Genomic DNA, 13968 nt, shown 5'->3' with positions numbered 1-13968 from the left:
ATTAACCGTGTTCATTCAGGGAAGCCCCAGGTTTGTCCTGTCTGCATAGGCATCAGATTCTAAAGCCAGCTACAGAGTGCTTACTTAAAAGAAAGATTTCTGTGAGGAGCGCTGAAATGAGCAGAGATATGATTTCAAATAGTTATTTGTATTCACATACACCATTATTCTGTGCCGACTCATACGGCTAAACTGTTGTGACAGCTAATAGGATGGAAAAGGTAGTAATAATCTTTGCACCCATGACAAACCCCAAAGTGCGGTGCTCACTTTTTACTCCGGCTTTATTTACTTTATCATCTATGCTAGTTATAGTTATTACTGATAGTAGAAAGGGCACATTTTCAACAGGAGTCCACCTTAAAGCAGAACAAACCAGATTCTTGTGGCCATGCTGTTTCAAGGTATAGCTCTACTAGTGATTCACAGCATGCGCACAAGATGGGAGGAGCTGAAGAAAGACTTTAGTGAGTTCATCCAGTCAGGATGTGAATGTCTACAAAATGAGCAAGCAGCACAGGCAAAACTGAAAGAAGCTGCCCATCTGTTGGAACCTTGGGGTTCACTGCACTTGCTGGCACTAACTAAACACAGTTACAATAACTTGCACTAGTTTGCTAGGGGCTTTCACAATGACTGAGGTATACCTGCCTAAGGAATTATATTCGGTACACTGTTACATAAGACTTTATATTTTAAAATACCAATTCAAATGTACGAAGAAGTTCTTCACACCTACAGCAACCAAATTCCCTATTTCACGCAAGTAACCTGCATTTGGAGAAGTAAAAGGATAGTCTGTCTGATTGTTACAGGCCTACTGATACATATGGACAATTCCAGAATTATTTGCAGATCTCCTCTCCCTGCCAATGAAATAAGGCTACAATGCTTTTTTTTTTTGAGGGGAAAAAACATGAAAAATACTAGTCATGTGACCTGTAGCCAATTTTTTTTAAATCGGTTTACAGGAGACATGAGTGTCTAGGAGACAACTTTGTAGTTTTGTATAAAAAACAGGAAAATAGCTGCTGCACCAGTTCACAGATCCTCAGCGACCTCTAGCTGCCTGCTTTACTAAATCAAATTAAAACCCTCCCCCATTAGTCACACAGACATGCAGGGGAAAAAAGTCAGCTAAAACCATGCCTCTCTACTGACTGACAGGCTGCTAACACGTTTCTCAAGTTATAGTAGGAAGGTGTGGCTTGAGACTGTGCAGGAGGAAATGAGCAGGTTTTTATCGCTAGCTGTTTGCTTGCTACATGACTAGCTGCACAGAATCGCACATCTTTTGGCACGCAGATCATTACATTCCACTGTGCTTATGCTAGTCTGCCTGGAGATCAGTTTTAACAGAAGATGAGACGTCTTCTTGTTCATTCTGTTCTTTACGTATATATAACAATGGCTTGCTTTATGTAGACAGGGACTGTGGTTTATGGCTTCACTAATGTCAGCAGCAAGCTAGTTTGGGTCTAGCCATACAGGAGTCTATTTCAAAATGAATATTTGTAAAGGGCTTTTCTAAACAAGTTTATGTATTGAATCTGCTACACTACATACTTTTATACTGAAAAATGATGAGGCTCTTTTTCTAAACAGGGTGGTTCCACAAACACAAGACTTTACAGAGAGTGGGTGAACATTGCAAATGTATTGTTTGTGATATATGGCTAGTGACTCAAGCTAATTCGGTAGGCATTATCTTTCAACACATTATCTTTCAACACAAATATGTAACATTTGTAGCAGTTTCATCACTAACTAGTATAACATTCTGAGCAGATTTGATTGGTCTCTGGAGCTTTACAATTTGAAGAAACAGAATGTCATAGTTATGCAGAAATATTGAAAATTCAAAGGGATTCACAAACTTTCAAATACCAATTCATGTACAGAAAATGTACTTATGGGCACTACAAACTCTAGAAAACTCACTATGACCATTGTTTAAATTGCCTAGCTGAAAGTGTATGATGTCTTTTTAAAATGTTTTTTGTAAAGAGAACAGGATGGCACTGCATGTTAATGATAAATGGTCCCCACAGAATATAAATTTTTGCACTTCCCAGGACGCTGACCTACAGTATATACACTTGAGAGGTGTCACATCATTAGTTTGCTGCAATGAGTGAGCAGACAGGGTTTAATACATTCCTAACATAAACAGATGTGGACAGTGCTGACGTTTTCACACAGGCGTGAGCTTCTTGTCACACTACTGACTGCAGCATCTCACAGTCACATCTTCATGGGTTTCTCCAGCTATATATATACAGATGATTCTCATCCCACTGTACTCAGCGCACTGACACACATCCTTAAAAATTTACACTAATCCGACACAATACTTGGGAGCTTATGTAATTGTTTGGTGTTAATAGTCTTGGCCAAATATGGCTCTTAAAATCTTGCAAGACAGAAAAGAGATTACAGGACATGAGCTAATGTAACAGATGAATTTCCTTCAGTGTATAAAAAGGGGAAGCACTGTCCTGGCTGTACAGAATGAGGAAGAGTGGGGAAAAGCAATAACAACATGCTGACACTGGGGTTACAGCTACATACGTAGTTAGGCAATTTAACTTCTGCTGGCAGTTCTGTCCCTAGTAATGGTAATATACTGAAATCTGTACCTTGGGAATGCAAGGGTCCCTCCTGCCTGAAGAGGTCCATCATAATACCAGTCCTGAAGAATTCAGGTGCTGCAGACCTCAAAGACTACAAACCAATTGCCCAAACCTCAATCTCACCACCAACCCTTTCCAGTTCACCTGCAGAGCAAAAAGGTGCATAGACTATGCCATTAACATAAGCCCGGACCAGATCCTGTCCCATCTGGACAAACCGGACACCTATACCAGGATTGTCTTCCTCAACTTTAGAATGAGCAACCCCCACAGTGTAATATGAAATGCTAAGCAGCTGTCCACACTGTGTTCGGCTACTGCAATATGTACATGCTTGTGCTATGTGTCCCCATGTTTATGTTTTTCGAAAAAACAGGACTTTTATAAAACACCTATTTGGAAGAAAGGTGCACAAACAGGATGTTTATAAACATCCATTCTACAGGAAGTGGTTAAAGGGAAACTGAAGTAGGAGCAATACGGGAGGTTGCCTTCATTCTCTAATAAACTAAGCTAGCTGCCTAACTTCTGATGCTCTGCCTCAAATAGATGGCTGCCAGAAAACTGGTAATGTTTAAAAGGAAACAAATATGGCAGGCTCCATATCACTTTCCCTTTAAGTCACTGGTCCAGATTAAGCATGTACATCAGATGCTTTGGCTCTGACCTGACTCCATTCTTGTTGCAAACAACTAAAGCCTAAAGCTCAGCATTGACAGCCAGGGCATTGGCATTATCTACACCAGCCTTTCTCAACCTTTCTATCATGGAGGAACCCTGCAAATAACTTTTGGATCTCAAGGAACCCCTGCAAACAATTTTCTGGTCCTGAGGAACCCCTGCATTTATTTTGCAGGAGGCATGGTCTTTAAAAGTGTGTGTGGCTGTTTATTTCACTACCCCCATTACACTGCCACTCATTATACAGTCTCCTGATGCACCAATTTAGTGCTTCTTGTTACAGTACTACCTATTATAGTGTGCTCTATTATACTTCCCCCACGATGGGGGAAAATGCCAAGGAACCCCTGCAGAGTACTCAAGGAACCCTGGGGTTCCAGGGAACCCTGGTTGAGAAAGCCTGATCTAGACTCTAGAGGACCACTTCAGCAAAAAAAAAAAGGTAAGCAGTTAAAATCTGACAGAACCGACAGGTTTTGGACTAGTTCATTTCTTAATGTGGGATTATCAAAAGCATTTCCTGAATGGCAGTTAAGTCTAACTGCTAAAGTAGTAAGATACCAGCCAGCCTCCCTAATTGTAATTAGACTTCGCAACTGCTGTTCAGGAAATGCTTCTGAAAACAATGAAAACCCTGAGAATCCCCCACGAGGAGATGGACTAGTCAAAAACGTGTCGGTTTTTAACTGCTTACTTTTTTCATTGGAGTGGTCCTTTAAAACTAAATGAAGGTGGCAGCCTCCATATCCCTTTTAACTTCAGGGTCCCTTCAACATGTACCTTTTATTATATTAATGCTCATTGTGTGGTTTCACTCTTGAATGTTCCATAGACTGCTCTTTTCTATGTCCAGCTCTGAAAAAATGTAAATCAAAGCTGCCCAATAGGTTGATCGTGATCTACTGGAAGATTGCAGCCGTGTGCCATCAAATTTAGCAGCTGGCTGCTGTAGATCGCGGCTGTTTGGCCGCGACCCATCAGATACTGCTGCCGCTGCTCGCGGCTGATCAGGGAAGGGAAGATGCACGGCTAAAGGGGAGGACCTCTCCGCTCAGCCGCGCATCTCCTCTCCCCATCCCTTCCCCAACTGGCCGCGAGCTGCGGCAGCAGAATGTGATGGGATGCAGCCACATACGATGCCTGCCGGAACGAACGGCCGCTGTCTTGTCCGCCCTCCGTGTAGAAGGAGCCGCGGCTGAAGGAGGATAGACCAGGCTGCAGATACCAACTGGAGGGAGGTAAGTGATTACTGTACTTATTGGGCACGCATACTTAGCTACATGTACTGCCTGGGCACCTAGACTTAGCTACATGTACTGGGCACCTATACTAAGCACCTATACTTAGCTATCTATACTGGGCACCTATACTTAGCTACATGTACTGGTAGCTCTCTTGGTAGCTGAGATAATTGTATGAGTAGCAATAGTATAATAAAACACCACAGCAGTCTCATAAATCCATTTTAAATTGAATGTGTTAAACCCAATCTCTAAAGTAAATTCAGTGTAATGTAAAATATTGTTTATTTAGCAACCAAAAGAAATGCTGACCCAAATAAAACTAATTAACATCATTAACATTGTTCTCTTAACAAATGGATATGGGCAGTAGGATTTGTACCCATGTTTATCTCATGGCACATGGCAATGCAGGTATGCTTTAAATCCAGTTACAGCATTATATTAAACCAAAGCAGGATGATCCACCAGGCAACCTAAGCATTTGCCTGGGTCTTACTACCTTGCCTAGGGCCCATTTTATATTAATCAATATTTGTATTAAACCTGTAAGGAGAAAATCTTATCCTAACTTTGCATTAATTTCAGAATTATCAGCATCTCTATGACTATCGCTGGAGAGAGCAGAGGTTTTTAAACAATCACACATTTATGCTACAGGGTGCCTGATTGAGGAAAATACTTTGTCTTAATTACTAGAGTTGTGCTTTTGTGAAGATTTAGGTTTCATATTTCATTACACCTGATTGTGTAAAGCATGGGTAGCCGGTGCAACCATTTTATCATAACAACATTAGCTTCCCTGTGCTATAAAAACACTGGTGCTGTAAACTAATGTCCAGCAAGTATGAACCAGAGTAGTATAAAACAGAGACCCTCTATTATACCTCAGCATTATCTCTGCCCTAGAATAGCCATCTAAACAAGGCTGCTTATCAGCTCTGTACATAAGTGTATTCTGCAGCACCATGTAAGGATAAAGTTGAGTCCCTTTGGAAGGAGTTGTGCTCTGGAGGGAGGAGTACAAAACTGTGCCTGTGATCCCATCACACAATTCATTGCCAGGCTTCTCGCTATTCTCCTGCCCAGCAGCTTCACCCTCTACAAGCCAGCACTGCTCAGCCATGATTGGATATTGTCAATTAACACCGACAATCTACCTAACATATGGGGCATGCTAAAAATAGAGGCACACATGTTCCTATTTTATAGGATTGAGTTGCATCTGCAAAGACTTAAGCTTTATGGATATGCCAATGAAAGAAGGGGCATAACTCTGCCCACATAGCAAACCCCCCAACCTAACCACCTGTCCACTCTCATTCCATTCAATATCATATTTGGATAATGTGTTATATTGATATCTAAACTACTGCTTGCCTCACATTAGCTCATATATAATAACTTAAATACTTGGAGCCTCTAGAGCTGAACGGAACAGAGCCCAGAAGTTATTTTATTCCCACAAGTGACTGAAGTATATCCCATTTATGTACGATTTAACACTAAAAGCTCCAACAAGTTTACAATAGAACACAGTATGCTAGAACAGTTCAATGTTCAGGAGTGCAACTAGAATGGAATGTATAAACGAACTTCTGCAGTGTGACATTCTGTAATAAAGCATCATAGTTTGCTATAAATACAGAAATCACACTTTTGATGATCTACGGTAAACAATTGTTTGTGCTCATTCACTGTAACATTTGTTGTCTGCCAACTCTGTGTTTTGTACAAATGTTCATATTCTTATGTCTCATGCTCGTTTCTTACTCTGTACAGCCCCTTGGAAAATGATGGCAATATATAAATCATTAATCACAATAGTTCTGTCCATCAGTCTGATGTCAGCAAAGATATTCCCTTTCTTTTGCATGCAACATAATGCAGATGACAAGCAATTCGCCACCCTGGATGTTTTAGGATGACTGCTTTCTCCCCAGGTGCCTCCTGCCTCCCCAACCCCTCACCAAAGGAACATACATGATGCTCAGCTGAGCCAAACATGCATTAACTATAAACAATGGGCTGAAACTGTTGGCCATACAGAATACAAGTAATTAAATATTACTGAAAAAAGCCAAGTGGCCATACAAGACTTAAAGTATCCTTGACTTCGCTGTAAAATAACATACTTTTAATGTTATTTTATTTGCTGTGCTGTGATATAAATCACAGACCTTCCTCTGCCTTTAGCACACCCACCCCCCAAATATTTGCTAAAGGGGGCAGATGGTGCTGACTAATATTTCACAGCACAACATTTAGAAAGGCAATAAAAACTTTAAACAGGAGATCAGAGGTACTTTAACTACAAAGGCCTAGCATAATATGTTTTCAGCTGTGTACTGTGAACCAAACACAGGCTGCAGCCATGTGTCAGGCAGTCCTCAGCTTTGAACTGTGGCATGCATTTCAGGTCAAATGACATTCTAAGTTAATATTACCACTGAATATTACCAATTAAGCAAAAAGATAGTACAATAAATGTAAACTTTTGTTAATTATATATTGAAAGAAATGAATGAAAGTAGTCCTCAGAATGAATGCCTAGGATGAAAGTGGCCTGTTTACAACCTTTGACCTATGAATACTTCTAGCATACATGCCTGTGTTAACCAGTTCAGGAGGGGGAGTAAACGACAGTAAATGATACAGCTGTTGTAACAGGTGAGTTTTGTTAGAGCAGCTTCATTACAGAATTCCACTAATGCTACTGGCAAAATGCTTATTCCAGGCAATTCTTCAAACTAGGGGTACTGATAAGAGACAACTGCAGTTAGAGGAATATGGAGGCGGCCATATTTATTTCTTTTTTAAGCAATACCAGTTGCCTGGCTATCCTGCTGATCCTCTGCCACTAATACATTTATCCATAGACCCTGAATAAGTATGCAGCAGATCAGGTGTTTCTGACATCTGATAATTGGCTGCATGCTTGTTTCAGGTTTGTGATTCAGACACTACTGCAGCCAAATAGATCAGCAGGGCCGCCAGACAACTGGTATTGTTTAAAAGGAAATAAATATGGCAGCCTCCATATACCTGCACCTAAAAAAAAAAAAGTTCACAATGGCAGTTCCTATATTTTGATCTAGTTTGATTTAAGATCTCTTTTAGTGCAGTTAGTCAGGTAGACACACTGCTTTAGGATAATTTAATATGGCAATGTGAAGTGTAGCTACCAGTCACAAGTGCAGTTTTGCTACCTTCAGATAAGCTACAAAGAGAGCCAGTGTGATGTCTGAGGGACAGATTCACTTTACTCGTATTCTATTCATTAATAAACTAAATTAACAAATTAAACCTTTTACTGAAATAGAAATTACAAGGAAGAGCTTCCGGGACAACTCAGATGCAGTAAAGCAGTAGCTAGATGGTCAAAAGGAGGGAGTGGCCAAAGCTGGACAGGGCCACAAGCAGCAGATTAAGCCTGTTGTTGAACCCAGTAGTCCAAGATTCCCCGTGACCCAATATATTGCCACAGCTTTGAAGTGCTCTATTTTCATTGCTCAGCAACGTATTCCTAAGCGCCTAAACACTGAGACAGCTTTATCGTTCCATAACCCTCCCCCTATATGTCCACTAATCACTAATGCAGGTCCACTCCCAGTATGCATCCCATGAACACCGCCCTCCAAGGTAAGAGAATATATATTGCAAAATTAAACCTGCTCCTTTCCCATGCCCCATTCAAACTTTAACCACCCTGGCGTTCTGATTAAATCGCCAGGGTGGCTGCGGGAGGGTTTTTTTTAAATAAAAAAAAAACTATTTCATGCAGCCAACTGAAAGTTGGCTGCATGAAAGCCCACTAGAGGGCGCTCCGGAGGCGTTCTTCCGATCGCCTCCGGCGCCCATAATAAACAAGGAAGGCCGCAATGAGCGGCCTTCCTTGTTTTGCTTATATCGTCGCCATAGCGACGAGCGGAGTGACGTCATGGACGTCAGCCGACGTCCTGACGTCAGCCGCCTCCGATCCAGCCCTTAGCGCTGGCCGGAACGGTTTGTTCCGGCTACGCTGGGCTCGGGCGGCTGGGGGGACCCTCTTTCGCCGCTGCACGCGGCGGATCGCCGCGCTGCAGCGGCGATCAGGCAGCACACGCGGCTGGCAAAGTGCCGGCTGCGTGTGCTGCTTTTTATTTCATTAAAATCGGCCCAGCAGGGCCTGAGCGGCAGCCGCTGGTGGTGTTGGACGAGCTGAGCTCGTCCAGACCGCTCAGCTGGTTAAGCAACTCAATATGCCTCTCAGACTTCATAACACACTTGAACAGACAAAGATTTCCAGGAAAATCACCCAGATAAAGGTGCCCCTGTAATGGTGGCCACTAATGATCCAATCTTTTTCATCCAATCTTACCAAATCTATGTAGTATAAGGGTAAATTGAGTAAAAATACTGAATGGATACTTCAGGCAGTTACCTTATATTACATAGAAATGGTAAGATTGGATGAAAAAGGTTGGATCGTTAGTGGCCATCTTAAGAAGCGATCTTATGCTGGATACACACGGTGTGTTCCCGCACTTGATGCGCCCGTCAATTCGCGTTGACCTGATTATTTCCGACATGTCCGATTCGCGTTTCGATGGATCGTTAGGTCGATTTGGCATACTTTACATGGAAATCGACCTATCAATCATTGAGATGCGCTCGGAAATAATTGAGTCAGCGCGAATCGACGAGCGCATCGAAGGCTACTTACACACCAGGACGTTGCGTTTAGGGGACGTTACAGGGCACATAACATGCCCCTAACGCAACGCCTGGTGGTGTTGGAGCAGGACGCTACCAAGAGCCGCATTACAAGCAGCTCTTGGTGCGCCTGCTCTGTCGGAGGCACTGCGGAGACCACGTGAGCGGAGCTCTCCGCATCATGTGGTCCCGCCAGCCAATACGCAGCCGCTCCAGGATGTAAACACTGCAAGTGCAGTGAATATTAAGTAGCCATGTGCCTGGCTACGTAGCGGCCTCTCCCCGCCTCCTCTCCGCCCATAAAATGTAAAAAAAAAACCCTACTGAGCATGTGCAAATAGTCTAACGCAGCTTAGCCGCGTGTAAAGTACTGCATGCAGTACGTTATGTAGATGTGCTGCGTTACAATGTAACGCAACGTAGGCACTGTGAACAGCCCATTGATTTTTCATTGCTGTGCGTTGGGGGTGCGTTACAGGCTGCTCTAACGTGCGCCTGTAACGTCCCACTGTGAAACCAGCCAAAAAGTAATGTTCTACAAACTTATGTGCTACAAGAAATCTTTCATTAGAAATTTCAAAACATGATGGCTCTCCAATTTATTCTACACAGAATACAGATCAATTTTATATCTACAGGGGACAAATAACTCCCTTCCCTGCTTGCTTACATCAAAAATAAGATTAAGGATATTGTTCTGTGCATGAACCTCCACCTGCTGATTAATACTATTTTGCCTGATCATTGCCCAATCCTAACACACATTCAAAATTATAGGTATTATTTTATCGCTACAGGTTAAGACCTTAATGTTACCGTTTCTGATGGTTGCAAACAACCAAACAATACTAAAATGCATTTATATGTAAAGGCAAATCTGATAATTTGCTGATAATCTGATAAATAATTCCAACCGTTCTTGTTCTTATAGTATAAAATGCATAAAACTATCCCAGTAAGGTGGACAGTAACATTTGTTAATGGCACAGTTTCTAAAAATTCATCTTGGCATTAACATGGCAGGTTAACTGAGTAGTAAGTGCAGCAAGCTGTTAGTTGTGAAGTGATGTAGAGCAGCTAACAGGTTTAAAAGATAAAAGCTAACTGTGGCCAGTTTATAATCAGCATCAGCAAGAACAGGGTATTCATGCACATTGTAGCTCTACATGCATATACACATCTATTTACACACATACATACACTGATCACCATACCTTTCAGGTTCTGGATCTCTTGTTCAGCTTTGGTTAGATGCTCGTCTTCTATCAGCTTGTCTGTCAAACACAAGAGACGTTGCTGAGTGGAGAAAGCGATCCACTTACACATGGAAGCAAAGCACATTCCATGCCCTTATTTAAAGTCTGGAGAGAGCCCACCCATTCACAGAGATTGGGAGAGCCCTGGCTAGGTACACAGCCTCAATCATTCACAGTGGAACAATTCCTAATACTCACTTTGCTGGAGGAAAACATCAGGACCCTTGGATGATCCACCAACTAAACACATACAGAGAATTCCACACATCAAAGAAAGATATTTATAGAAACACAAAGGGACTGCTGGCTGATGAATGTATGCAGATTATCTGATTTTAGAACAAGAAAGTCCAGCATTATCATGCAGACAGATTTCCTAGCATATGCGGAATGCTCCGTCCAACTTCTTACAAGAAATTGTTTGGCTCTAGACCTGAAGTTTCTGGAAGCGGAATAATTCCATTAATGGTCAAAAATGATCCTCGGGTCAGATGATTATTAAATGTGGAAGAAGCAAAAAAAAAAAAAAACAGGCTACAATGGAATAGAAACATGTACCTTATATGCTGTCATTTATATTTCTTAAAATATTTATAACTCACTCCTCACGCATAGTCCAAATTCCTATGAATGATGATGCCAGCAGAAGTGACTCATTTTATTTCTTTTGGATGAAATGGAGCAGCAAACTTGCAGGTCCGCACTGTTCATGAAAACTAGGCTTCCTCAACAATTGCACCAGTATCCCTTCCCCGCTACCTACCCAGCCAGTCTGTCTGATCACCATCCCCTGTAATTTCTGATAGGTTTGTTCAGAGCATCCTGCCTGGTATCTATTCCTGATTTCATAACCTCTCTCAGCAGCATTTATAGCTGCTCTAGATTTAGGCATAACTTCATACAAACTAGTCCCCAAAAAACACAAAATTGGCATACTTTCTAGAACTCTTCTGCTTCTTTGAAACTGTGATTAAATATTACACATGTAAAAATGCAGGAATATCTGGAAAATTTGACCTTGTTTGCTTTGTTGAAAAAAAAAAAAAACAAAAAAAAAAAACTATCTGAATCTGGCCTATGATGTATAACCTAGTTCATAGACTTTACACGGTGGGACGGTCAATGAGATGCAAATAATTCCAACTTGGTGAAGAATTATGCAAACGCTGTATGCAACTTTGAACTAATTGCATTCCACCTCTAACCAGATTTGTAGCTTATTGACCATCCCTAGTTACAACTGCAAAGTGATGTCTTCAAAAACATAATTATTGTCCCTTTTTCTGCCAAACATAAGCAGGAGGTGTGCTGAGCAGCGATTAACCAGCCTGGCGTTCTATTAAGATCGCCAGGCTGGCGACCGGACTTTTTTTGTTAATTAAAAAAAAAACTATCGCATGCAGCCAACTAAAAGTTGGCTGCATGAAAGCCCACTAGAGGGCGCTCCTGTTGCGTACTTCTGATCACCTCTGGCGATCAGAAGTAACAAGAAAGGCCGCTATGAGCGCTGCGGCGGCGATCAGGTGGCACGCGCGGCTGGCAAAGTGCTGGCTGCGTGTGCACCTTTTTATTTGATAAAAATCGGCCCAGCAGGGCCTGAGCGGCAGCCTCCGGCGGTAATGGACGAGTGGAGCTTGTCCATACCGCCAGGCTGGTTAATAAAGTTTCTCCATTCACCAATGGTTGACAACCCCACTGAAACACAAATAATCCAGCCTGGAAGAAGGGATCTTTCACACGAAAGATATTTCTTTGAGCAGATAGGTTGAATTGGTTTACTGAAAACTCCTGCCCGTGGGCAAACTTAACATTACAAAAGCAAACTCCTTTAACTGGCTGGCTCATTAGTTAGTTCTAGTTCTTTCACTGGCAAGAACAAAATGAAGAAAATCACAATACATTTACTTTAAAACAGACTAAGCCTTGACAGCAAAATCACTGTAAGTTATGGGCGCACATAAATGGGAGCCAGAAAGACAACTCTATAGCTGTGCAGAAGCAGTCAAGTCATCAAATAGGACCTGCTTCAGTAAGCTTTTGACAAAATGCTCAATGACTGACTGTAATGTTGATCTATTAATTAAGAAGAGTTTGTGTTCCACACCTAGAATAAGCATGCAACCAAAACACCTAATCTACTCAAACTGCATGGACATGTTCCCACGTCTGCATTGCAGCAGATATTATTCACACCGTCCAGGGTGCATTTTTGGGTTAGAAATGGGAAATACATGCTTTTTATGACAATTGACCAGGTAATGAGAAAAAGTGCAGCTTTAGTTGCATTGCATGTGTGTTACACATAGAACATAACGTGAGCATATCCTTATACATTTTCCAAAAGGAAAAAGTATTTAGCTTTATGAAGATCCTAATAATTTATGGTTTACGGGGTTCTCAAGTGCTAGGCAGTGGAACCCTATGAGGGTGGTTCCACTGCAGAGCTTGTGCTTGGTGATGGCAATCGGGCTCCAGCATCAGTGAAAGAAAATTATTTCACAATCCTACATAGATGCCTGCAACAGACTCTGGAAAATGCCTTCTGTGCATCTATGGAAAAACTATTTGAATGGTTTTAGCCCTATTAAATGGATAAATACTTGGGCCATACTTTTTCTGCTCATTCAGGCAGTGAGCAGAATAAAATGACTGTGTAGTGGATGGGGATACTGAGGCAATCATAGTGATTTCTTTTTAAATGATGCCAGTTGCCTGTCTTGCGGATCATTCCGGCTTCAGCAGTTTCTGAACCACGCCCCTAAAAAAAGTTAGTCAGTACAAGTATTGGAGGACACGAGTGAACAGGACAGGCTGATGATCTCCATGAGTTTAGAAAAAAAAATTGGCAGCCTTCACTACAGGGTCACTTTAAAGTGGATCCGAGATAAACTTTTACTCATTGCATAATTGTGTTCCTTTCATATAGTTTATAGGGCATTCCTCAATCCAAATACTTTTTTTGTTTTGTTTTAATACTCTAATTCCCTATAAAATAAACAAGCCTCGCCCATAGCTTTCTCCAGTGCCTCGGCACTCACAGACCCGTGTAGCAAGGGCTTGTGGGAGCTCAGTCTGGGCAGGAGGAGGTTACTAGCCAGAGATTTCAGAGGCAGAGGGAAAAAGAAAGGAGTGAAGTATTCACAGGCTGAGGGCTGGAGATGCTATCAGCTTGCCTGTGTGTAATGTGACAAACAGAACATGGCTGCCTTCACTATATCACAGACTAAATAATCATAAACTGTTGAAGCTGTTTGCATCTAGATTTGCTGTGTAAACTATCTAAACTTTAGATAAGATATATAGAGAAACTACTTGTTATAGTTTTTCATCTCGGATCCGCATCAAGGCTACACATATAGGTTGGTGTATTGAATATTTTAATAGTTTTCACATTTAGACCTCCTTTTAGAGTGTAAAATGCATAGAATTACCATAAAACAACTTTTAAGGAGCAATTGTAAA

General features: G+C 41.6%; 1 protein-coding gene across 14 annotated transcripts in view; it reads right to left on the bottom strand.

The window, feature by feature from the left end:
- SLMAP (sarcolemma associated protein) overlaps nt 1-13968 on the bottom strand; it is a 238908-nt gene that overhangs the window by 28720 nt on the left and 196220 nt on the right. For all 14 annotated transcript variants that reach the window (XM_068253726.1, XM_068253727.1, XM_068253728.1 and 11 more), the window contains one exon: nt 10465-10524. In XM_068253726.1, the coding sequence (XP_068109827.1) occupies nt 10465-10524 (60 nt within the window). The remainder of the gene's footprint in view (nt 1-10464; nt 10525-13968) is intronic.

This window comes from Hyperolius riggenbachi, chromosome 9 (genome assembly GCF_040937935.1).
Source record: "Hyperolius riggenbachi isolate aHypRig1 chromosome 9, aHypRig1.pri, whole genome shotgun sequence".
NCBI lineage: Eukaryota > Metazoa > Chordata > Amphibia > Anura > Hyperoliidae > Hyperolius > Hyperolius riggenbachi.
The sequence above is the reverse complement of the archived record's forward strand: the minus strand, read 5'-3'. Positions and strand labels throughout refer to the sequence as shown.